At 44.7% G+C, this 25999-nt stretch overlaps 1 protein-coding gene across 1 annotated transcript in view; it reads right to left on the bottom strand.

Annotated features, from left to right (window-relative positions):
- Positions 1 to 25999, bottom strand: part of TCF25 (transcription factor 25) — a 444525-nt gene that overhangs the window by 11012 nt on the left and 407514 nt on the right. Inside the window, exon 17 of the mRNA XM_069216958.1 lies at positions 24985 to 25057. Coding sequence (XP_069073059.1) covers positions 24985 to 25057 — 73 coding nt within the window. The remainder of the gene's footprint in view (positions 1 to 24984; positions 25058 to 25999) is intronic.

Here is a 25999-nt window from a genome sequence, read left to right as displayed (position 1 = left end):
AGATTATGTGTTTCTTACAACCTCTTCAACTGCACATTAAAGGTATTATGTTAATATTCCCATGATTGCATTGTAAGACATTGCTTTCCCTAAGTTGAATGGTTGTAAAATCAATAAAAAGTGGTTTAAAATGTGGAAGACCAGGAGAAACAAGTCTTGAGAAATGGTCAAAAGCCAGTAGGCTATACTGTGGTATGTGCCCCATTGTAGCTGTAGTTTAGTTAGTGTGCATCAGTACCAGGCCCTGAACGGCCACTGAAAGGAAGGTGTCTTGGCCAGAAAAACACTTTTTATTTCAACAAGTGTATATGGAGGGAAATTTGTGATCCGTTCCATCAAAAACATAAGGAAGGGTCTCCAAAATAAGCCATTAACTGCATATTCACAAGTGTTAGCACCAACAATCATGCAAGTGTGTTAGGCTGAAAAGGGGACTTACTGAAAGCTTTGCAGGTTTGTAGGATGAACTTATCACTGGACTGATATATTACTTCCTGCAAACCTGCAACCAACCACTGGCGTCCAAAACGATAGACATGTAGCAAGTCTTATCCTTATGACAAAGTGGAGTGCAGTTATACTGGAAAATTGCCATGGCTATGGGTCTCATGGACCTGCATTGGACATCCATATACAAAAGGCAAAATGATAACACATGTTGCCAGTGCTTGCTTCCTTTGTATTATGAAGCATACCAGAGGAGGGCCTCTATGCTCTTCTCCCATGTGTCATTCTATCTTTGACTTCAAACACTTAACACCTGTACTGGTAACAAAACCCTCCTCCACAAAACTTGACATTTTCTAGTGTGCTGGATTCACGGAGATATGAAAATAGGTGTGCTTGAGATCTGCGATTACCAAATAATCAATCAACTCCAATAAAGGAATCACCTCTTGAAGAGCTTTCATTTGAAGCCTTTACATCTTGACGAATTTGTTCACAAACTGCAGGTCTAGTATTGGTCACAGAGATCTTATTTTGGTATTACAAATATACTTCTATGTCTATTTCCTGGGGAGGAAGGAACAGTTTCTTACCTGTAACTCTAGTTCTCTTGTAGGGGTATTTCCATGACAGTCATAAGCGTTGAATAGTTCTGCCTGCCTGAGGGGACCACGGAGCACTTTTTCCAATATAACTTCTTAAGTGTTCATGTTCGCCTTACTTCAGGAAGGCCTGCAAAGTCACTTAAGAATGTTCATTTGCAGCCTAGAGCAAAGGCTACAGTGTGCAAAATTCTTCATCCAGTTTGCTTTAAAAAGGACAAAGTTAAGGCACATGCATTCAAATGCATTAATGAGTTGAAAATTCAGGAGAAAAAATCTTTCACAAACCTTTTTATATTGCAAAACAATGATTAAGGAGTGCAGGGCAGTGTAGCCCATAGGCTGCCATTATCAATGAAGAAAAAGGAGACTGTGGCTTTAAGAACAGCCAGTCCGCCAGTATCCCATCATGCCTAGAGTGAGGCAGTTACCTCAGTTCTTTTTGTAGGCAGTCATCACTGAGAGTCCTGGTATACTTGAGATAATATTCGGTCTACTCCACCGGGGAGGAGGGAGGGTTGCTTATGACTATCATGGAAATACCCCTACAAGAGAACTGGAGTTACAGGTAAGAAACTATTCCTTCTCTCAAAGGGGATTTCCATGTATAGTCATAAGCGTTGACTAGAATAGCAAGCCCATCCCAGAACATCGGAAGAGTAGACCGAACAATATTGTAACGCGCTATACCGCAGAGAGGTTCCTGAGAGAAGCTTGTCCTACTTGAGCATCTGTCCTGGCATCAGTGTCGAGACAGTAATGTTTAGTGAATGTGTGGACAGATTTCCAGGTCGCAGCCCTGCAGATATATGCCAGAGGAACATTCCTCAACAAGGCAGTCATGGCAGACTTGCCTCTAGTAGAGTGCGCTCTTGGTCTGCCAGCTAGAGGTTTGTTAGCTAGTTGGTAGCAATAAAGAGTACAAGAAACAATCCACCGAGAGATTGACTTTTTAGAGGCGGCCAGCCCGGTACGAACCGGCCCATAAGTGACAAATAAGAGTTGTGATTTCCTAATAGATTTGCTTTAATCTACATAGAATTCTAAAACCCTCTCAGCTGGAGTGGAAGGGTTTTGAAAGAAAGTTGGCAAGGAAATCATCTGGTTGACATGAAAGTCAGAGATAACCTTGAGCAAGAATTTGGGATGTGTGCGCATCACTACTTTGGAGGAGTGGAACACTGTGCAGGGCTCATGAGCACAGAGAGCCTGAAGCTTGCTAACTCTGTGTGTTGATCTCACTGCCACAAGGAAAGCCGTTTTCCAAGTGAGGTGTTGGAGAGATGATTTGTGTATGGACTCGAATGGATGATGCATGAGATGTGAAAGAACCACGTTCAGCTTCCAAGGTGGAGAAGTGCCCTGAGTTGTGGGAAAACTTTCTTTAGTCCCTCTAGAAAATCTTTTATGACTAGCAACTGAAAGAAAGAGGTTTGTGAAGGACCTTTTCTGTACGCAGTCAAAGCTGCCTGATGGATTTTAATAGACGAGAATTGTAAGGAAAATGTCACTTACCCAGTGTACATCTGTTCGTGGCATTAGTCGCTGCAGATTCACATGCTGTGCATAGTCCGCCGTCTGGTGTTGGGCTCGGAGTGTTACAAGTTGTTTTTCTTCGAAGAAGTCTTTTCGAGTCACGAGACCGAGGGACTCCTCCCACTTCGGTTCCATTGCGCATGGGCGTCGACTCCATCTTAGATTGTTTTCCCCGCAGAGGGTGACGTAGGAGTTGTGTATGCTAGTAATAGTGCCCATGCAATGGAATGAATACGTATGTACCAAATGAAGGTTAAAGTAATATATTTACAAATGTACAAATGTTGAAGATATACTTCCAAACGGCTACAGGCTCCCGGGGAGGCGGGTGGGCGCATGTGAATCTGCAGCGACTAATGCCACGAACAGATGTACACTGGGTAAGTGACATTTTCCGTTCGGTGGCATGTGTAGCTGCAGATACACATGCTGTGCATAGACTAGTAAGCAGTTATCTCCCCAAAAGCGGTGGTTCAGCCTGTAGGAGTGGAAGTAGTTTGAAATAAAGTTCTTAGTACGGCTTGCCCTACTGTGGCTTGTTGTGCAGATAACACATCTACACAGTAGTGTTTAGTAAATGTATGAGGCGTAGACCATGTTGCTGCCTTACATATTTCGTTCATTGGAATATTTCCTAGAAAGGCCATAGTAGCACCTTTCTTTCTGGTGGAGTGTGCCTTTGGTGTAATAGGCAGCTCTCTCTTTGCTTTAAGATAGCAGGTTTGGATGCACCTAACTATCCATCTGGCAATACCTTGTTTTGAAATTGGATTTCCTGTATGAGGTTTTTGAAAGGCAATAAATAGTTGTTTTGTCTTTCTAATTATTTGTGTTCTGTCAATGTAGTACATTAGTGCTCTTTTGATGTCTAATGTATGTAGTTCTCTTTCAGCTATTGAATCTGGCTGTGGGAAGAACACTGGTAATTCTACTGTTTGATTTAAGTGGAACGGTGAGATAACCTTTGGTAAGAATTTTGGATTTGTTCTTAGAACTACTTTATTCTTGTGTATTTGAAATAATGGTTCTTGTATGGTAAACGCCTGTATTTCACTTACTCTTCATAAAGATGTGATGGCAATGAGAAATGCAACTTTCCACGTTAAGTATTGCATTTCACAAGAATGCATGGGTTCGAAAGGTGGACCCATGAGCCTTGTTAAGACAATGTTGAGGTTCCATGAAGGAACAGGTGGTGTCCTTGGTGGTATAATTCTCTTTAGGCCTTTCATAAACGCTTTAATGACAGGTATTCTAAACAGGGAAGTTGAATGAGTAATCTGCAGGTAAGCAGATATTGCGGCGAGATGTATCTTTATGGAAGAGAAAGCTAGATTGGATTTTTGCAAATGTAGTAAATATCCTACTACATCTTTTGGAGACGCATGCAATGGATGAATTTGATCTTTATGGCAGTAATAAACAAATCTTTTCCATTTACTTGCATAGCAGTGTCTAGTGGAAGGTTTTCTAGCTTGTTTTATGACCTCCATACATTCTTGTGTGAGGTCTAAGTGTCCAAATTCTAGGATTTCAGGAGCCAAATTGCTAGATCAGCGATGCTGGGTTTGGATGCCTGATCTGTTGTTTGTGTTGTGTTAACAGATCTGGTCTGTTGGGTAGTTTGACATGAGGTACTACTGACAGGTCTAGTAGTGTCGTATACCAAGGTTGTCTTGCCCATGTTGGTGCTATTAGTATGAGTTTGAGTTTGTTTTGACTCAATTTGTTTACTAGATATGGAAGGAGAGGGGGAAAAGCGTACGCAAATATCCCTCACCAATTCATCCATAGAGCATTGCCTTGGGAGTACCTGTGTGGGTACCTGGATGCGAAGTTTTGGCATTTTGCGTTTTCTTTTGTTGCAAATAGATCTATTTGAGGTGTTCCCCAAATTTGAAAGTAAGTGTTCAGTATTTGGGGGTGAATTTCCCATTCGTGGATTTGTTGGTGATCCCGAGAGAGATTGTCTGCTAGTTGGTTCTGGATCCCTGGAATAAATTGTGCTATTAGGCGAATATGGTTGTGAATTGCCCAATGCCATATTTTTTGTGTTAGGAGACACAACTGTGTCGAGTGTGTCCCCCCCTGTTTGTTTAAATAATACATTGTCGTCATGTTGTCTGTTTTGACAAGAATGTATTTGTGGGTTATCATGGGTTGGAATGCTTTCAACGCTAGAAATACTGCTAACAGTTCTAAGTGATTTATGTGAAACTTTCTTTGATGTATGTCCCATTGTCCTTGGATGCTGTGTTGATTGAGGTGTGCTCCCCACCCTGTCATGGAAGCATCCGTTGTTATAACGTATGTTGGCACTGGGTCTTGGAAAGGCCGCCCTTTGTTTAAATTTGTACTGTTCCACCATAGAAGCGAGATGTATGTTTGGCGGTCTATCAACACCAGATCTAGAAGTTGACCCTGTGCCTGTGACCATTGTGATGCTAGGCACTGTTGTAAGGGCCGCATGTGCAACCTTGCGTATGGGACAATGGCTATGCATGAAGACATCATGCCTAGGAGTTTTAATACTATTTTTGCTTGTATCTTTTGTGTTGGATACATGGCCTGTATTAACTTGTGAAATGTTTGAACCCTTTGTGGACTTGGAGTGGCTATCCCTTTTGTTGTGTTGATTGTCGCTCCTAAGTATTGCTGTGTTTGACACGGCAAAAGGTGTGACTTTGCATAGTTGATGGAGAAACCCAGCTTGTGAAGGATTTGTATAACATCATTTGTGTGATGTGAACACTTTGTTAGCGTGTTGGTCTTGATTAACCAATCGTCTAAGTAAGGGAACACGTGTATTTGCTGCCTTCCGATATGTGCAGCTACTACTGCTAGGCATTTTGTAAAGACTCTTGGCACAGTTGTTATTCCGAATGGCAACACTTTGAATTGGTAATGTATTCGAATACGAACCTTAGGTATTTCCTGTGCGAAGGATGTATCGGTATGTGGAAATACGCATCTTTTAGATCTAATGTTGTCATGTAGTCTTGCTGTTTGAGCAGTGGGATTACGTCTTGTAATGTGACCATGTGAAAGTGGTCTGATTTGATGTAGGTGTTTAAGACCAATACTAGATCTCAGAACACTAGAGTTTTGTCTTTTTTTGGTATTAGAAAGTACAGTGAGTAAACTCCTGTGTTCTTTTGTTGACGTGGTACTAGTTCTATTGCGTCCTTTTGCAGTAATGCTTGAACTTCTAGTCCTAGAAGGTCTATATGCTGTTTTGACATATTGTGTGTTTTCGGTGGGACGTTTGGAGGGAGTTGGAGAAATTCTATGCAATAACCATGTTGGATAATTGCTAAGACCCAAGTGTCTGTTGTTATTTCCTCCCAAGATTTGTAGAACTGGCTTAGTCTTTCCCCCACTGGTGTTGTGTGAAGGGGTTGTGTGACTTGTGAGTCACTGTTTATTTTGAGGGGTTTTGGGACCTTGAAATTTTCCTCGGTTTCTTGGGAATTGGCCCCCTCTGTATTGTCCCCGAAAACCTCCCCTTTGATATTGTCCCTGGTAGGTAGGTGGTCTTGTTTGTGAGGTGCTGGTTTCTGTGGGTTGACCTCGAAACCCTCCCCTAAAAGTTGTTTTACGAAATGTGCCAAATGTGCCTCTGCCCTGCGGGGAGTAGAGTGCGCCCATGGCTTTGGCTGTATCGGTGTCCTTTTTTAATTTTTCAATTGCAGTGTCGACCTCCGGCCCAAACAATTGCTGTTCAATAAACGGCATATTGAGCACAGCCTGTTGTATTTTGGTTTGAACCCAGATGTGCGCAGCCATGCGTGCCTCCTTATCGTGACTGCAGTATTTATTGTCCTTGCAGCTGTATCCGCTGCATCCATGGAAGACCGTATCTGATTGTTCGAGATACTTTGTCCCTCTTCCACCACCTGTTGCGCTCGTTTTTGGAACTCTTTGGGGAGGTGTTCGATGAGATGTTGCATCTCATCCCAATGAGCCCGGTCGTATCTAGCCAGGAGTGCTTGCGAGTTGGCGATGCACCACTGATTTGCCGCTTGTGCTGCAATCCTTTTTCCCGCTGCATCAAATTTGCGGCTATCCTTGTCCGGAGGTGGTGCGTCGCCTGATGTATGCGAGTTGGCTCTTTTACGAGCTGCCCCCACAACTACTGAGTCTGATGTCAGTTGTGATGTAATAAAAACAGGGTCTGTGGGCGGAGCCTTGTATTTTTTCTCCACCCTTGGAGTTATGGCTCTGCTTTTAACTGGCTCTTGAAATATTTGTTTCGAGTGCCTTAGCATTCCTGGAAGCATGGGAAGGCTTTGATAATGGCTATGGGTGGAGGACAGGGTGTTAAAGAGGAAGTCATCCTCAATAGGCTCCGAATGTAGCCAGACATTATGGAATTCGGCTGCCCTAGCTACCACCTGTGCATATGATGTACTGTCCTCAGGTGGTGACGGTTTAGTTGGGTACGACTCCGGGCTATTGTCCGATACTGGAGCGTCGTAGAGGTCCCATGCATCCTGATCATCCTGGCTCATTGTGGTATGAGCTGGTGAGTGTGTTAATGGTGGAGTTTGTGCCGGTGATGCATGAGTTGATGGTGGTGGAGAGGGTGGTGGAGTTACCTTCTTTACCACCTTTGCTTGTGGTTGCTTGTCTCCTTGCTGGAAGTCAAGTTTCCTTTTCCTTTTGATTGGGGGAAGAGTGCTAATCTTCCCTGTATCCTTTTGAATAAAGATCCACTTTTGCGTGTGATCTGGCTCAATTGTTTGTAATTCCTCCTCAAATCTGTGTTTTTTTAGTTGAGAGGACAGTCCCTGTTCCTCTGAGTAGGAACCAGTTTTCGGTTCGGTTGCCGGGTGTTTCGGCACCGAAACCGTGTCTCTGGATTTTTTTGGCTCCGACAAGATCTTTTTTCTTTTCGGCGTTGTGCCCTCTCGGTGCCGACCAACTTCGGTGCCGCTGTGTCGGTGCCAAATTTTTTCTGCGTCACTCTCTCGGTCCCGAGATTGCTGCGTGCCTGTATCTCGACCGGAGTCGGATGACTTCGACAGCAACTCGCCCTTTTTCGGTACCGATGGACGGTCACCTACTTTCCGGGTTAAGCCATGGCCTGTTGGCGGTGGCGTCCCCTGGGCTTTGTCAGTCTTTTCGTGTGATTTTTGTTTCGACGTCTTACTCACGGTTGGTTGCTCTTCGACGTCGAATTCTTCGGAATCCGACTCGTGGATGGAGAAAGTTTCTTCTTCCTCCTCCTCGAACCGGCGTGGACGCCATCTGCAACCTCCTGGCTCTTCGGTCTCTGAGCGTTTTTCTCGACCGAAACGCGCGACAGGCTTCGCACGTATCCTCCTTGTGCTCGGGGGACAGGCACAAGTTACAGACCAAATGTTGATCCGTATAAGGATATTTATTATGGCATTTAGGACAGAATCGGAACGGGGTCCGTTCCATCAGTCTCGATGTTGCACGCGGTCGGGCCGACCAGGCCCCGACGGATGATCGAAATTACCCCGAAGGGCTACCGGAGCTCTTCAAGATTCGGTGTTGATTTGTTCCAACTAACCTGATACCGAACGAAACAATACCGACGAATTTTTCCGAGATTCTGACTAACTTTCCGACCCGAAACACGGAGCGAAAAGGAACACGTCCGAACCCGACGGCGGAAAGAAAACAATCTAAGATGGAGTCGACGCCCATGCGCAATGGAACCGAAGTGGGAGGAGTCCCTCGGTCTCGTGACTCGAAAAGACTTCTTCGAAGAAAAACAACTTGTAACACTCCGAGCCCAACACCAGACGGCGGACTATGCACAGCATGTGTATCTGCAGCTACACATGCCACCGAACACCAGATTTCGCTAAGCATAACAAATATGGCACAATGACATCCTCCTGGCAAGATATAGGATCTATCTTCTTGGAGGAACACCACATGCAAAATCTCTTCCATTTGGAGGCATAAGCGGCAAGGGTAGAAGGTCGTTTTGCCTCTTTCAGAATTTCCATACATTCCTGTGGAAGATGTAAGTGCCCATACTGCACTAGCTCAGGAGCCATGCTGCCAAACTCAAGGAGAAGAGATTGGGGGGTCTCATCTGACCTCTGAATTTTGTCAGGAGGTCTGGTCTGCATGGAAGGAGGTCTGGGAACCCCTATTGTCTCGGCCATTCTGGAGCAAAGAGAATCATTCTGGCTGAGGTCACAGAGTTTGATTAGGACTGCTGGAATCAGGGGAATTGGTTGAAAGGCGTTCAGAAATTAGTTGGACCAGTCTATCCACAGAGCATTTCCCAGCGATTCTGGATGGTAAAATCTGGAGGTGAAGCCTCAGCATTTTCTGTTGTCTGCTGTGGAGAAAAGACAGATAGAAGGTGTGCCCCACAAGCAGAATATATCTTGAACGACATTGTCGTTGAGAACACACTTGTGGTTCTTGTCTAGAACCCTGCTGAGGGCATCCGCTTGTACATTCTAAATGCCTGGAAGGTGAGTTGCTATTATCTTTATATTCTTGGCCAGGATCCAGTGCCATATTGTCTGGGCCTCGAGACAAGACTCTGGATTTGGTCCCCCCCTGCTTGTTCAGGTAATACATGGTAGTTGTATTGTCCGTCTGGACAAGCAGGGTGTCGGTGCTGAAAGAAGGGAGAAAGGCTTTGAGAGCAAGGTGAACTGCACGTAGCTCGAGGAGATTGATGTGGTAAGACTTTTCCCTCGGAGACCAGAGACCTTGTATTTGTAGGTGATCCATATGAGCTCCCCACTCAGGAGAGAAGCATCCGTCACGATGGTCTGAGACGGAGCATGTGGACGAAAAGGCATTCCTTGTTGCAGATTGGTTGGAGAGCACCACCAACTGAGGGATCTGATTGCATGGGTAGATAGACTGATTTTGTCTTCCCAGTTTCCAGTCTGTTGATTCCGTTGGTCCTCCAGGCACTCCTAGAGAGGTTTCATGCGGAGGCGAGCGTTGGGAGTTAGGCAAATGCAGGAGGTCATGGAGCCTAGAAGTGAGGAAACTGTGCAAACTGTGGGGCGATGGATAGTCTTGAGCATGCAGCACTTCTGTAGTATTGATAAGCATCGTTCCTCAAAAGGATACACTTTTCCTTACAGCGTGTCTCTGGTAGCTTCTAAATAGTGCAGTCTCTGGACAGGTTTTGTTGTGGACTTGAGAAAATTGACATGAAGACCTAGGCGATACAAAAGACTGCATGTCCAATTGAAGTGCTGCTGGGCTTCTGGAAAGGTGGCTACTTTGATAAGCTTGTCATCCAGATATGGGTAGACAAATATTCAGTGCCTTCGAAGATGTGCTGCTATGACAGCCATACATTTGGAGAAAGGTATGGGTGCTGACTTGAGACCAAATGGAAGGACAGTGTATTGGGTAGTGTTGTTTCCCCACCACAAATCGCAGGAGCTTGCAATGTTTTTTCGCAATGGGGATATGAAAGTAGGCATTGTGTAGGTCGACTGAGCAAAGCCAGTCCCCTTGGTAAATATGGGGATATATTTGGTGTAGGGCCAGCATCCTGAACTTTTCTTTTTTGATCCAATGGTTATCAACCATAAGGTCTAGAATGGGTCTGAATTCCTTTTTGTCCTTTTTTGTGACAAGAAAGTATCCTGAATAAATGCCTTTTCCCCTCTGGTAGAGAGAAGCTGGTTCTATCGCTTTCTTTTGTAACAATATGGAAACTTCCGCCTTTAGGAGGGTGAGATGAGAAGTGGTTGCCCTTGGCAGAATACTTGGCGGTGGAGAGGAAAATCTGAGACAATACCCATTCGGTACAATGTTTAAGACCCAAGTGTCTGTGGTAATTCCTTGCCACTCTGTCAAGTAATTGGTGATGCTTACCCCCACCAGAGTGGTTAACGGGGTCAGGGGAAGAAAACTGTCAGAGTTTTGTGGCTGGTTGTTAACGAGTGCCCTGAGTAGGCTGGTGTGCCGCTCGTCCTCTTTGTTGTTTTCTTTGAGGCTGAAAGGCTCTTTGCAACTGCAGCTGAGATCTATTAGACAGCCATTGAGGGCTTTGAACCCTCTGAGAAGGGTAGCGGCGCTGGAAGGGCTGGAAGGATCTGCAGTCTTTAAATTTTTCAAGACCTACCGCTTTCAAAGTGTCCAGTTCTGCATTCATTCTTGCCATTTCATCATCGGCATGAGAGCCGACCAGTGTGGATCCTGACAATGCCAAGTTGTGAATGCGTTGCTGGGTGTCTGGTTTTAGGGACGTTAGATGCAGCCAGGCATGCCTCCTTAAAGATATACCATGGCACCATGGTATGTGCCAAGAGGAAGGATGAGTCCGCTGCTGCGCTAATGACCTGGTTGGAGACCATAGCACCTTCTATTACAATCTCTAAAAAATCCTCTTTCTGATCCCTCGGGAGATGGTCAGCAAACTGGAGCAAGGAGTCCCACCAGGCCATACTGTATCTTCCCAAGAGGGCTGTTCGCTTGCTGCTTTTATGGATGTTGCTGCCGAACTACATATTTTGCAGTCTGCTGAATCCACCTTTCTATTCTCTTTGTCTGGCAGAGAGGTAGCAGATGGAGAAGTGGCATGAGATTTATAGGATCACCACTGAATCAGGGGGAGGGTTGGAGCCCAGAAACAAAGGGTCTTGTTCCAGAGGACGGTACTTTTACATCAGTCTGGAAGGAGCAGACTTTGTCGTGGCCGGTGTAAGGAAGACTTCCATGGCGGGTTCTAGAAGACCCAGTACCAGAGGACGTAAAGGTCTTGAGACCGAACTTTGCTGCAGCGTTTAAAAAATGACTGAAGTAGTTGGTGTTGGGACAGCTATTGGAATGTTAAGTTTTGCTGCGCCTCGAACTAAGACTTCCTGAAAGGTATTAATGGCATTCACTGGTGACGTACGAGGTCGAGGCAAGTCAGATAGAGTAGGTGAATAGCCTCTGGTAGACAATGAGGAGTCTCCGTGGTAGCGTCGGAAAGAATGTGACCTTGACCTTTGTTGTGATCTGTGACGAGAGTGTCTTGATCTCGTTGTAGAACCGCCAGGTGCATGATAGCTATGACGTAAACGGTGGCGCGATCTGGGAGCTGGAGTGATGCTCAGTACTTGATGCATCGGAAGTGGTGTAGGTGCCTGGAGCAGCGGAGAACTAGGCAATGGGGCAGGCAGATCTTGAGGGTGCAGAGTTGCAGCCGTAATTGGAAAGGTAGTCGGAGACGGAGATGAAGGAAGGAGAACCGGCAAAGGAGAAACTTCTCTGGAACGCTATGGCTCCGACGAGGAATAAATCCTCCACCTCTTAGAAGTTGTCTGTGTCCTTGATATCAAGGGACTCTTCAACGTCGACCTCTCCTTTCGTCGCTGATGTACTGACTGCGACCTAGATGTTGGAATGTGAAGGCGACGTTTCCTTCGTCTCGACATCGAGTCCAACGTCGACAGACTCCTCTACGTTTTGCACGAGCATCCGGAGTCCTCAACGTCTTGATGACGTGCAACGATGTTTCTGTGGCGTCGAGCCAGACTTCGACGGCAAACATGTGGGTGCCGTATCGGCTCTCGACATCGATCTCCTCGACGGGACCAAAAGCGTTTTCTGCCAGAAAAACGCCTCTCAGACCTTCCACGTCCATTAGAGGCTGAGGGAAGAGTTCTGGTGGAAGACTGACCTTCACCTCGCTCAAAGGTCCCACTGGCTTCTTGCTGGCATCGCCTTTCGGCTTTTCATTGAAGGTGAATCTTCTCCCTGTCGTGCAGGGTATGTCTGGAAAACGACCTGCAGATATTACATGAGGCAGGAAGATGTGAGGATGGTAGGCAGAGGATACAGACATCATGAAAGTCTGTTTTGGCCTTTTTCCTGCCACATCTTGGGCATTTGTCGAAAAGAGAAGGCATTTTTACTGAGAAAAAAGCCTTATTCCAGTCAGAAAAAGACCAAATAGAAGAAAGACAGTCAAAAGATGTCTAGTGAAAAAGTTGTCACTGAAATTTTCACTGATTTGTTGGCGAAAAAACCTAAAAAGGTCGAGCTCAGTGCTCCAGGGTCCTGTCAGCAGGAGCCAGAAAAAAGAACTGAGGTAACTGCCTCACTCTAGGCATGATGGGATACTGGGGGACTGGCTGTTCTTAAAGCCACAGTTTCCTTTTTCTTCATTGATAATGGCAGCCTATGGGCTACACTGCCCTGCACTCCATCATTGTTTTGCAATATAAAAAGGTTTGTGAACAATTTTTTCTCCTGAATTTTCACCTCATTCATGCATTTGAATGCATGTGCCTTAACTTTGTCCTTTTTAATGCAAACTGGATGAAGAATTTTGGACACTGTACCCCTTCCTCTAGGCTGCATATGAACATTCTTAAGTGGCTTTACAGGCCTTACTGAAGTAAGGCGAACATGAACACTTAAGAAGAAATAAGTTACTTACCTGTAACTGTAGTTCTCCAGTATTGGAAGCTTTCATAGATTCACATGCTTGAATACTTCACCGTTGTCGAGATGGGAGTCCCTGGTGGAATATACAAACTAGGCCTGAAGATGTGTATATACAATACATGGACTAGGCCTAAATAGAATAAGCTATCATAGTTGTTTTGTAAAATTGACCCAAACTCAAATTTGAGCCAATTAGATTGCCTCACCCCTTAGAACCTCCTGTGAGGAGCTGCCTTCCCTCAGATTTTCTGAGCATAAGTGCTGTAATAATAAAGAACACTGCAAAAAGAGAGAAGGTGAGCTCCCCCGGGGAGGCGGGTGGGCCGCATGTGAATCTATGAAAGCTTCCAATACTGGAGACCTACAGTTACAGGTAAGTAACTTATTTCTTACTCCAGTATTGGAACTTTCATAGATTCACATGCTTGAATAAGAGTAGCAAGCAGTAACTAATACATTTTCTGTACTGACAAACACTGTCTATCTCATCATGAGACATTGTTAGCATTAGACAGTTAAATGCAAAGCAATAAAAGTTAACCTTCTGAAACATAAATGAATATGCATGAGAGCTACGTCAATACTGAACAGAAAATGTGATATATCAGAAGAGGATGGTGGGAAAAACAGCGCACCTTATCGGAACAAATGTCTAAGGACTGCTTGACCCACCACTGCATCATGGAGCGTCTCAGCAACCAGGCAGTAATGCTTTATGAAGGCATGGGTTGTTCTCCACGTGGCTGCTCGACAGATGTCTGGCAGTGATACCCCGGAGAAGAGGGCACAGGATGTAGACACTGCCCTGGTAGAATGTGCACGAACTCTGGCATCCAGGGGTCGACCAGCCTTCTGATGGCAAAAGGCTATTGCGCTTGAGATCCATCTAGAACTAGTCTGTTTAGTAACAGGATGCCCTCTTCTGGGCACACTAAGTGCCACAAATAGTTGATTTGACTTCCGGATCGAGGATGTTCGCTGCAGGCAAAATTTAAGGCATCGTTTGACGTCCAAGGAATGCAGCGATCTTTCTGTCCCAGTCTGAGGCCGTGGAAAGAAAGTCTTAGCACTACTGGCTCATTAATGTTGAAGTCTGACGGTACTTTGGGGATAAATTTGGGGTTTTTCTGCAGGATGACTTTATCATCTGCAAACTTCATGAAGGGTTCCTGGATCGTAAATGCTTGGATCTCGCTTACTCTACGAGCAGATGTTAACGCTAAGAGGAGCGCTACCTTCCAGGTGAGATACTTAATGTCCGACTTATGAATGGGTTGGAATGGTTCCTTCATTAGCTGACCCAGGACTGTATTTAGTTGCCAAGCAGGAGGCAGTGGTTTGACTGGAGGATAGGATGGGAACAACCCTTTCATGAACTGCTTGATAAGCTGATGAGACCAGAGGGATGGTTCTTTAGATAGCCGTCTATATCTGGAGATGGCAGCTAGGTGAACCCTCAATGGATGCATGCGCAAGACCAGACTGCGCCAGATGGAGAAGATACGGTAAAACCTGCTCTGGAGCAGATGTAAGCGGATGAATAACATTTGTAGTACACCATAAACAAAACCGTTTCCATTTCAATGTATACGTCTTACTAGTGCTATCAGCAGGTGCTTTAGCTAAAATGGTTTGACAGTCAACAGGAATATTCAGATGTCCGAACTCATTGAACTCAGGAGCCATGCACATAATCTGAGAGACTTGGGATCCGGATGTCTCACTTGGCCCTGGCTGATGGTTAGAAGCTCTGGTATAGGTGCTAACCTGATGGGAGGACACGAAGACAGCAACAGAAGTTCTGTGTACCACAGCTGACGTGGCCAGGCTGGAGCAATTAGGATTATCTGGCAGGGTTCAGATTTGATCTTGCTGATTACCCGTGGAAGAAGAGGTATTGGAGGAAAAGCGTAAGCATAAATCCCTGACCATGCTATCAAAAGGGCATTTCCCCACGACCCTGGTTGGTGATGCCAGCTTGCATAAAACCAGCATTTCACATTCCGTGATGTCGTGAAGAGGTCCAGGTTTGGTTTTCCCCACCTGAGAAATATTGCGTCCAGCCTTCTCTGATTCAGCTCCCACTCGTGGGAAGATGTGCTGAGCCTGCTTAGTGAGTCTGCTGGGGTGTTGCTCACTCCCGGAAGATGTTCTGCTCTTATGTGCACTGAATGCACGAGGTCCAAATGATTTGAGCTTCTGTGGACAGCGAATGAGACCGAGTTCCTCCTTGTTTGTTTATGTAGTGCATGGTGGTTGTATTGTCCGTCCGGACAAGCACCGATGTGCCTCGGATTCTTGGCAGAAAAGCCTGCAATGCCAGGTATTCCGCTCTGAGCTCGAGGAGGGTGATGTGAAGAGTAGCATGAGAGGGGGGCCACCTGCCGCTCACTTGAAGATCCTGAAGGCATTCACCCCATCCGTCCATCGAAGCATCCGTTGAGTGATCTGAGCTAAAAATTCTAGACCCTTGTAGACGTTTGCCGTTGTTGGCCACCAATGGAGGGAGTCGACAATCCCTGCTGTTATCTGTATGATGTCCCTGAAGGAACCTTGCGTCTGTTTCCATTGTTTGTCGAGCTCTTCCTGAAGAGGGCGCATCCGCAGGCGACAGTGGGGAACTAGATTGATACATGAGGACATCATCCCCAGTAATGATTTGAACTTTCAAACGGAAACTTTCTTCTTTGAATTGTATCTGCTAGGGTAAGAAGCTTGAGTTGACGTTCTTCCGCTGGGAATGCCTTTACTTGAGTCGTGTCCAGTATAGCTCCCACGAAGACTGTTCTTCTGGTATGCTGAAGATGGGACTGGTCTCTGTTGAGAGTGAGACCTAGTTGATGGAAGAGGCGTAACGTGGTCTTGAGAGAGTGGCGTAGGGTGCAAATGTTTGGAGCCTTCAACAACCAGTCATCCAGATATGGGAATATCTGGTGTTTGAAATGCCTCAGATACGCTGCAACAGGAGCTAAGCATTTTGCGAAAATCCAGGGAGCGGATTTGAGTCCGAAGGGTAGCACTTCGAATTGTAAGTGCTGGCCGGCTACCATGAATCTTAAGAATTTTCTGTGATTAGGGTGAATGGGTATGTGGAAGTAGACATCCCGCAGATCTAGGGAAGCCATGAAATCCCCTCGGTTGAGGAGTTGCAAGACATCCTTTAATGTCACCCTGCAGAAGGATTAGTTCTTGAGATATTTGTTGAGCTGCCTCAGATCCAGGATGGGTCTCCACAAACGAGACTTCTTTCTGATGAGGAAGAAGTGAGATTAGAAACCGCTTCCTTTTTGCGAAGAAGGGACTACCTCTATCGCCCCTTTGGATAACATGACATCTATTTCCAGAAGGAGAAGATGTAGATGTTGTTGATGTTCCCGGGAAGGTGGCGTCTCGGGGGGCATGCAAGTGAACTCTAGCAGATGACCATAAGTTATTATGTCCAGAACCCACTTGTTGTTTGTGATCTGACGCCAACGTTGCAGGTGATGAGACATAGAAAGAGAGGTAGCCGGCCCTTGGAGGTTGTCATTGCCTGCGTGAGACTTCCTTAGATTGTCTCCCCGACTTTCCTTTAGGAGGAGGTCTATTGTATGCCGCTGTTGGAGGTTGCCTCTGGTGGTATTGGGGTCTGGAAGATTGGTACTGGGCGGAATAAGTTGGGTATCTGAATGATTGGTAGCCACCTCGAAAGGAAGAGTGTCCTCTACCCCTGGCTCCTCGAAAGGGTGTGCGCCTATACTGCAGCGACTCTAAAGACCTGCTTACCAAACAGGTCTTGCCCATCCTAAGGGAGGTCCAGGATCTTGGTTTGGACATCCGGTCTAAAATTTGTGGCCTTAAGCCACCCCTGACGCCTTAGGACGGCTGAGCCGGGCAGTAGTCGAAACACAATGGCTGCAATGTCCAGAGCACAGTCAATCACCTCTGCAGATGTTGGCTGACCCTCCATGAGGATCTTTTTTGCTTCCGACTTGCTGGAATCTGGAAGATCATTGACAGAATGTGAGATGTCCAACCACAGCTGCCTGTCGTATCTGCCCAGAAGTGCTAGGGAATTTGCGGCACAGACCACAATGGCAGACATAGAAGAAAACCTCTTACCAATGTTGTTGAGGCGCCTTCTGTCTTTGTCCGGAGGTGCAGATAGTGGTGCTAAAGGATTTTTGGAGCGTCGCTGGGCAGCCTGAGAAACCACTGAGTCAGGTTTTGGATGACCTACCAGGCAAGCAGGGGCGTCCTCTGTCGCTTTATATTTTTTGTCCAGCTTTGGTAATACCGCTGGCACTGTTGCTGGATTCCTCATAATTTTTAATCCCTGATTCCATACTTGGTCAATGATAGGGATTACTCTGACCAATTTCCTATGCAGCTCTTTAAAGTCATATAAAAAGCAGTCCTGCTGTGTAGATGGCATTTGTAGCTCAAACCGCCCAGCCGCTTTTTCAAATTGTGAAAAGAGCCAATGTCCTCTGGAGGGGATTCAACTGCTGTTGGCTCCGGTGAAGGGGGTGCTGGGAGCACATACATATCCCATTCATCCTGGTCTGAAAGAACTTCCCCTTCTTCAGCCGCTTCGTCCAAAGAGGCCTGGACTTGAGGACTCTGGAGCCTGAGGAGGAATTTGCGGCGCAGCAGGAAGAACCAGTAAAGGTACTGAAGTACATGGTGCAGTCACTACTGGTGCGGGATCCTTCGCCAACTGAGGATGGAAGCGCTCTCTATAATCTGCCAGCATGGCCTGTAGGTCGGAAACAAGACCAGAAGGCAGGCAGACCATTTCCTGTTGTTGTTGTGGTACTGGATCATAATAATGCTGACCATAATAGGAGACATCATCAGAGTACTCCTGACATTTAACATGCAACTGGGAACGACTCCTAGCCACCCCAAACAATGCGTCCTGATCTGAATCCTCGTCATTGTCACCATCTAAAAACCTAGATGGCAAAAGCCTTGACACCTTGCTTGGTGATGTGACAGATGGTGTAAAATGAGTCTTGGGGAGCCTCTTGAGAGGAGTTTGCTGTGCAGATTGATACAATGGCAATGTGGATGGTCTTTGCCGCTTTGATGGAAACATTTTCATAGTCGATGATAAGAAACCAGTTGTCGTCGACGCGAAATCGTCGCCACTGGGAACATCGTCGACGGTGTGGCTGACAACAGTAGTACCGTCGACAGAGGCGTCATTGGGAGCGTCGTCGACGAGGGCATCGTCGATTGAGGCACCGTCAACGGGAGCGTCATCGTGAGATCAACCGTCGATGGGAGTCTCGTCAGCAAGAATAGCGTTGACAAGATGGGGCGCTCCGTCGACCAGGATGATAGCGTCGTCGACGAGGATCCTGCAGCCGCTGCCGTCGACGTTGAGAGAGTGACTATAACAAGCATCATCGACGAGAGTACCGTCAATGGTGCTGAACTTGAACATGTGGAAAACCTTAGGAGGTGGAGTAGCCGGTTCAGAAGCAGTCTTTTTAACTGTTTTTTAGGGTTTCTGTGCCTGCCTTTTTGCTCTGTGGAGAGCTATGACTCTTAGTAGATGCTCCTGCTGGTTTTTGTGACATTTTCTTAGGTGGCTCCTGAATATCCGAGCCTTCCTGTTTTCTCTTCACAGGTGTTTTAGGAGCAGAAACAGAGGAGGAGGCACTGTCCTCATCAGAGGCTGAGTGTCCAGTCTTACCTCTCTGAAGCCACAACAGCAGGCGACCCTCTCTGTCCTTCAAGGTCTTTGTAGAGAATTTTGCAGTCCTTTGGTTTGTGGCTGGGATACAGGCAGTAAATGCATTTCTCATGTGGATCCTCCACATATAATCTTTTCTTCAAACAAGAGGCACAGGATCTAAAAAGGCCTTTCCTTGATGTCTCTGACATGGCAGCCAGTTTTAAGCACCAGAGAAGAAAAGACATGTCACAAAACTGAAGTAGTAGATCTTCTGAGAGAAAATATTGAGCAGAGCTCAATGGAGACTTCTCAGCACAACGTGCGGTGGAAAATCTGAGGGAAGGCAGCTCCTCACAGGAGGTTCTAAGCGGTGAGGCAATCTGATTGGTTCAAATTTGAGTTTGGGTCTATTTTACAAAATGACTATGATAGGTTATTCTATTGAGGCCTAGTCCATGTATTGTATTTATACACATCTTCAGGCCTAGTTTGTATATTCCACCGGGGACTCCCATCTCAACAACGGGGAAGTATTCAAGCATGTGAATCTATGAAAGTTCCAATACTGAAGTAAGTTATATTGGAAAAAGTGCTACGGGGTCCCCGCAGGCAGGTGGAACTATTCAACGCTTATGAATATACATGAAATCCCCTACGAGAGAACTTTTGTTATGCTCTTTGGTTGGAGTTCCTGAATCTCTTGTTGCAGAAACTCTCTTCGATTTGCTTGGTAATTTTGTCTCAGAGATTTCTGTTGAGATAGATTTTCCCCTTGAACTAATTTGATATTCCTCGAGCAGATGTTTTATAAAATCATCTGTGTTCTCCCTCTGCTGGTGTGCATACCTACTAGGTAGTAAAGACAAATAACCAAAGCACCCATGTGTATCTTCAGCAATTGTTCTCTTCAGAGCCCGGAGCTTTTAACTATATGCATCTAGAGGGGCCTTAAGAAGTAGGGGGAATTGTGCTATTTTTCTTTCTGTCACGTCTACAAAAGAACCTGTTTCCACATGAGTCTTTATATACTGTACATCCTCTGGCAGTGGTCTATGGTTCTACTTTATGCACACATTAATCGCTTTAAGAATACCACTCAACTTTGCTGCAGAATACTTGGTAACAATGGGAGGCACTGATTGTTCCTATGGGAACAAGCAGGAAACAATATTCCTTTTGCTGTACATCCATATGGACTGCAAATCAGCTTCTCTCTATTACTCGGCAATTCATAGGAATATCAATAGTAGGTGATGGTTTGATCGAGTATGTGTTTACCTCTTATTCGGGAGACTCAGCGTCTGTCTCTTGTCATATTCTCCTCCTTCTCTTCCAGTTTGTTCTATTCTGTATCATAGTCTTTAATGTCAGGGTCTGAATTATTTCTTCTTTACCTGTCTCTTCTTCAACCTCACTCCCTCAGATGCTATAATAGTGGGGTTTCTCTTTTCCCAGTTATATATGGACTATGTCCTCTATTGGTCCTTAGATGCCTAGTGGCATTGCAATCTTATGTGCAGCAATAGCCTCCTCAAAGGATTTTTATTTTTTATTTTCCTTGATTCTGGCTATTTGAGTGTTGACTGCCTTCTTTTTCTTTTTGGCGTCACTAACTTCAGAAGACTTTTATGGTTCTTTGTATTTAGCCTTCAAAGTAAAGGACCTCTCTTTGCCTTTTTGAGCTTGATCACCCTCTTAAGTATTTTCTTTCTGGTGGCCTTTTCTTGAGATCTAGTAGGGTGAGACTTTTCTGCAAAATATCAACTGATGTTTTTCCACCATGAAATGCTTGTTCTTATGTCCCCTTTCATGTCTGCTCAAAGGTTTTGTTTTTGGTGGTTTAATGGTAGATGAGGATGCCTCATCTTTCAAAGTTTTGGCAAGTCCTTTACTTCTTTTTGTGAGTCTGCCCCGTGTTCACCACCGTTAAAAAGTGAAGTCCAGTCTGAAGTTGGAATCTGAACAGTGATCCCCCTGTGTCTTTCTAGGTGACACTACCTCCTCTTCCTTCATATATGGATACCTTTCTCATTGTTTCTCAAGTTGAGACTGGCCTGCCCAGAGTGCCAAAGGTATAGATTACAGTCTCTGGCTTAAAAAGTGAGCAAGTATAAGACAATCCACCGTTAAGGGAGAACCTTCAATTGTAGCAGAGGCATAACTTTAAAAGTGTGCTCAAACTACAAAATAGCAAAGGAGTCATAGGGACACCAACTTTACAATCGAACATTCTGAGACTACCTCAACTTGGAAACATATGAATCTCAGGTGACTGTGCTATGTCCTCTCGATGTGTCTTTGACTTTGACTGACTGTTCTTTGTTCATTCTAGGGAACTCTCTCAAACCACATACGAAGTGAATTTCATGAAAATGAAGGTCATGTAACAGGACAGAACTGCCTATGGTCAACATCATATTGAGTCATTCTGATTTCCACCAGGTTGATGCCCAATAGAAATCTGGAAAACAAAACACATCCAGACCCAACCACTAGAAGGCATAATAATGCACAACATGTAAATTGAGAAGAGTTTTACGCTGCATAAGGAAAATGTTACTTACAATGTAAGCATCTGTTTGTGGCATGTAGAGCTACAGATTCACATGCTGTGCATACTTCTGTCATCTAGTGTTGGGCTTGGACACGTACAACAGTTTTTTCCACAAAAGAAGTCTTTACAAGTCACAGGACCTAGTGACTCCACCTATTGGTGGTATGGTGCATGGTCATCTGCTCCATTGTTAGATTGTGTTTCCACGCATGGAGGATAGGATTGAAGATGCAGCATTGAAAAAACAGTATTGATGACTGTGCAAAGCAAAGAAATAAGGACAACAAACTATCTGCAACAACCTCTGGGGACCAAGGAGGAGGGTGGGTGCTTTTGAGTCTACAGAACTACATGCTGCAAACAAATGCTCACAGGGTAATATTTTCCATTCGGGCATGTATAGGAGTATATACCCATGCTGTGCATTGGCTGTAAAGCAGTCCTCCCAAAAGCGGTGACTTAGCCTCAGGATGCTGAAGAAAACTGGAGAAGTGTATGTTGGACAGCCTGACTGACTGACTCTACCTTGTTGTTTGGTCAAGACATCCATGCAGTAGTGTTTGGTAAAGGTATGAAGGGTGGACTAGGCAGCTGCTTTAAAGTTGTCAGTTTGTGGTTTATTACCCTAAAAAGTCATAAAGCTCCTTTCCTCCAAGTAGAATGAGGCCTGGAGGGGACAGGCAGGGTTCTTTTAACTTTGACATAACAAGTCTGTCTATACTTGACTAATCAACGTGCAACACCTGCCTTGGAAATAGCACAACCCTTGTGTGGGTTGGAGTAAGACACAAATAGCTGTTGTGCTTTATGGAAGGGTTTTGTTCTGTCAACATAGTACATCTGTGCTATCTTAACGGCCAGTGTGCAGCGCGCATTCCGTGACATTCTCAAGCTGTAGAACGAAGACTGGCAGGTCGACTGTCTGGTTAAGGTGGAAGCTGGAATCTACCTTTAAGTGGAATTTTGGATTGGTTCTAAGAACCAATATCATGATGTACCAGGAAGAAAGGCTCTTCAAGGGTAAGACTTGTCTGACGGAAGTCATGGCTACAATAAAGGTCACCTTCTATGACAGGAATTGCAGTGGGCAATAGTTAGGTGGTGCAAAAGAAGGTCCATGAGTCTAGTGAGGACAATGTTAAGGTTCCAAACAAGAGCCGGAGACGTCAGGGAGTACTGACCTTTAGGGCCTGATTTAGATCTCTGTGGAGGGGTTACTCCATAGCAACGGTGACGGATAAATCATCCGCCAAAATCTAAATACCATTGTTTTCTTTGGCTATTAGATTTCGGTGGATGGGATAGCTGTCACAGTTGCAAAGGAGTAAACCCTCCGCCGAGATCTAAATCAGACCCTTAATGACTGGTATTCTAAATAGTGAAGTATGTTGTCTATTTTGCAACTAAGCAGCTACAGCAGCCAGATTTAAACAAATGGAAGTGCAGGTGAGTCCTGACTTCTGCAGATGAAGGAGTTAACAATGGCTTCTACAGGGGTGTAAGATTACTGATATGTTTAGGTAGACAGCAGTGGACGGAATGTTACCATTTGGCTGCATAACTAGTCCTGGTAGCGGGTCTGCATGCCTCTTTGCGAATAAGCATACACCCTTCTGATAGACTGAGGTAATCAAACTCTAAGACTTCAGGAGCCACATAGCAAGATTGAGCTGCTGAGGTTTGCGGTGTAAGAGTGCGCTATGGTTTTGTCTGAGAAGGTCTGACATGTTGGGGGCCGTCTCGTGCTGGACTAGAGAGAGCTCTAGCAGTGTTGACTATCAGCGTTGGGGTGCTCAAATTGGTGCCACTAGGATAAGAATAAAAGATGCCTGTATCAGCCTCCAGACCACAAATTGTAGGCGTGGGAGAGGTGAAAAGGTTTAGGCAAATATCCCTGACCAGTTCATCCATAGTGCATTGTACGAGGACTGTGGGTGTGGTAGCCCAGTGGCAAAGTTTTGGCATTTTTTATTTTTGGTGGTGGCAAACAGGTCTATTTGTGGGAACCCCCAAAGCTGAAAGTTAGAGGGTAACATCTAGGGATGCAGTTCCTATTTGTGGACTTATTGATGCGTCCTACTGAGCAGGTTGGCCAAATCGCTGTGCACTTCGGTCTGGCTGAAAAAGAGGTAGAACGTTTTGGAAGGCTTACATTCTGGCCAGGCTTGGGAAGGAATTCCCCACACATGAGTCTAAGATGGCCCTGAGGAAGGGCTGTACTTGAAGGGGTTAAAGATGAGATTTATTCAGATTTATGGTGAGACCCAGACAGTGTAAGATCTGAATAGTGATCCGGGTATGCTCTAAGCATGGTTGCTCTGTGGTGCTCTTTATCATCCAGTCGTCCAGGTAACTTAACACAAGGATCCCGCTCCTTCTGAGATGAGCTGCGGCCATGGTCACAGATTTGGTAACAATCTTTGGGGCTGTAGTAACCTCAGACTGAAGCACTTAGAACTGGCAATGTTGACCACTCAACACAAATCTCAGGTATCTTCGATGTACTGGATGGATGGCTATGTTGAAGTAGGCACCCTTCAAATTGAGGGCGGTCATGAAGTCAACTTGCTATAGTAGTAATATGAGGTCTTGCAGAGTCACTATTAGGAAGTGCTCTGACAATGTATTTGTTGAGGGTCCTGTATTGAGGATGGGTCTCAGGGAGCTGTCCTTTTAGGGTATAAGAAAGTGCAGGGAATACATTTATGGAAAAGGCATGCATGGTAAAGGCATGCGTTATATTGTCATATGTCGTTTAAAATGCTTGTTCATGGTCAGGAACTTAAATGCATTTCTTCACACAGATTCACTGCCTTACACCCTCTTTCTTTGTTTTTCAACATCACAATCCAAAATGTGTTCAGAATTTGCATGCATACATAATGGTGCCTTTTCTCACACTTTTCTATTGGTGCAACATGGTTTGAGTGCTCCATACATGCATGACATCAAACACTTCCCACACAGGGGAGGGACACACACACACACACACCATGTATGCATCCATACAATGGCATCTAATGTGTAAGGTTTCTTTTTCTCGCTGCATTTTTGTTGCAAATTCACACATAAGTAAAGAGGCAAAACAGAACAAGAGCACTTTGGTACTAAACATATGCCATTACAACACCACCCATGAAGGACACATGACAGACATAGTTCTATTCATTAACCTCCAAATGGAATTTAATGTTACCCAAACACAAAGGTGCGTGGGTGCTTTGTCAGGGATGTGAACTGTTATATTAAAGAACCTATAAAGCCACTGTACTGCAGGCTTTATTAACGTTTATGAAAATCACACTCTTTGCAAATGTATTCACAAATTTATCAGGTCACATAGTAAAAGTAGTTTATTTGATTTATCCATTATGACCAATGCAATAAAACCAATCTGCTGTGGAAATATTACATTTTTTTGTCAAAATGTTACTGCATTTATTGTTTAACATGATCTCATCAGTTTCCCCAATGGATCATAAGATACATTCTCCCGGACCCTACAAAATATCTTCCTTGATGCAGTCACTCTGAGGATATCAAAATAATACTGCAATACATATGACTGGTCCTGTAGCTGTGGGTCGGGTAGGTGGGCACATAAGATTAAAAAAACCTTTGTCTTTTACATTGGTTTCCCCTGTACATCTGTGAAACCATGTATTTCCATGTGCATCAGAAGAGCCTAAGATGGCTATTAAGAGCTCACATGAAAAACCACAGCTTACCGCCAATAATAAAAGTTCCATATTCAAAGCCTACTCGTCATAATTACATACCTGTAAATTGAAATTTGGCATCAGTGATCGGAAGAAGAGAGATAAGGTGCTTTCATTGGATGCACGATTGAGTCTGTAAGAAAAATAAATACAATCAATAAATGATAAAGTAACTTAGTTCTTCAGTTTCTTCTATTATTTTAAGTGGCTGAAAGTTGAGAACCCAAGTGCCACATCCATAAACAGCTGTGTCCAATATGCACCATTAATGAATACACAATACTCCTCACAAAACCAATATAACACTTCTATCTTCTTTCCCTCGCTTTATTGATTCTGTGTCTTTCTTAACTATTATAAAACTAAAATATCTGCAACAACGATTCACTCATATGTTTGCGAATTCCAAGTTGTTAGGGTTGAGTAATATACAGACGGTCACCAACTTCAAATTTATACAAAGCATGTTTTCAAGTAATAATAGATACTGGCAAGCAGTTTAAAATACAGGATTGAAATTCCAACACTCAAGTTACACAAAGCTGCTAAAAAGTCTTGCATCAACTCTCCCTCCCATACCCAAAAAAAGGGAGTCACTCTCCAGCTGATAAAGCAAAGCAGGAAGTTCGGTCATGGTGGGGCATTCAGCTTCCTTGGCAACTGGATCGGATTTTAACACACAACCAAGTACAGTAAAAGGACAAATTAACGGTTTCACTCCGCACCTATACGTCTACCCTTGTGTGTGTGGGAATGTAGTCTGCACAATCAATCGTGCAATATTAGAGAATATCCTGAAATTACATTTGTAAGATTAACATTATTTCCCCCAAACATGGTAATTCCTTCTAGTCAGTTTTGTTCCTGTGGATGGGTTTTCTATGGGCTCAGTGTGTCCACCGGCAGTAAACTGGATGCAGTGCATTTTTAAAATTTGGAGAAGCTAAGTTGCTGTTTTAAGTTACCTGTATTTTGGTCGCACGGATCACCCTCCAACTGTATGGAAACTTTTTGCAACTACAACATGCAGAACAAAACAAATACCAGGTTTCCAAAACACAGCAGTTCTCCTCAG

Source organism: Pleurodeles waltl, chromosome 12, assembly GCF_031143425.1.
Source record: "Pleurodeles waltl isolate 20211129_DDA chromosome 12, aPleWal1.hap1.20221129, whole genome shotgun sequence".
In the NCBI taxonomy this organism is placed as follows: domain Eukaryota; kingdom Metazoa; phylum Chordata; class Amphibia; order Caudata; family Salamandridae; genus Pleurodeles; species Pleurodeles waltl.
This window is presented reverse-complemented; position numbering and strand designations above follow the sequence as displayed.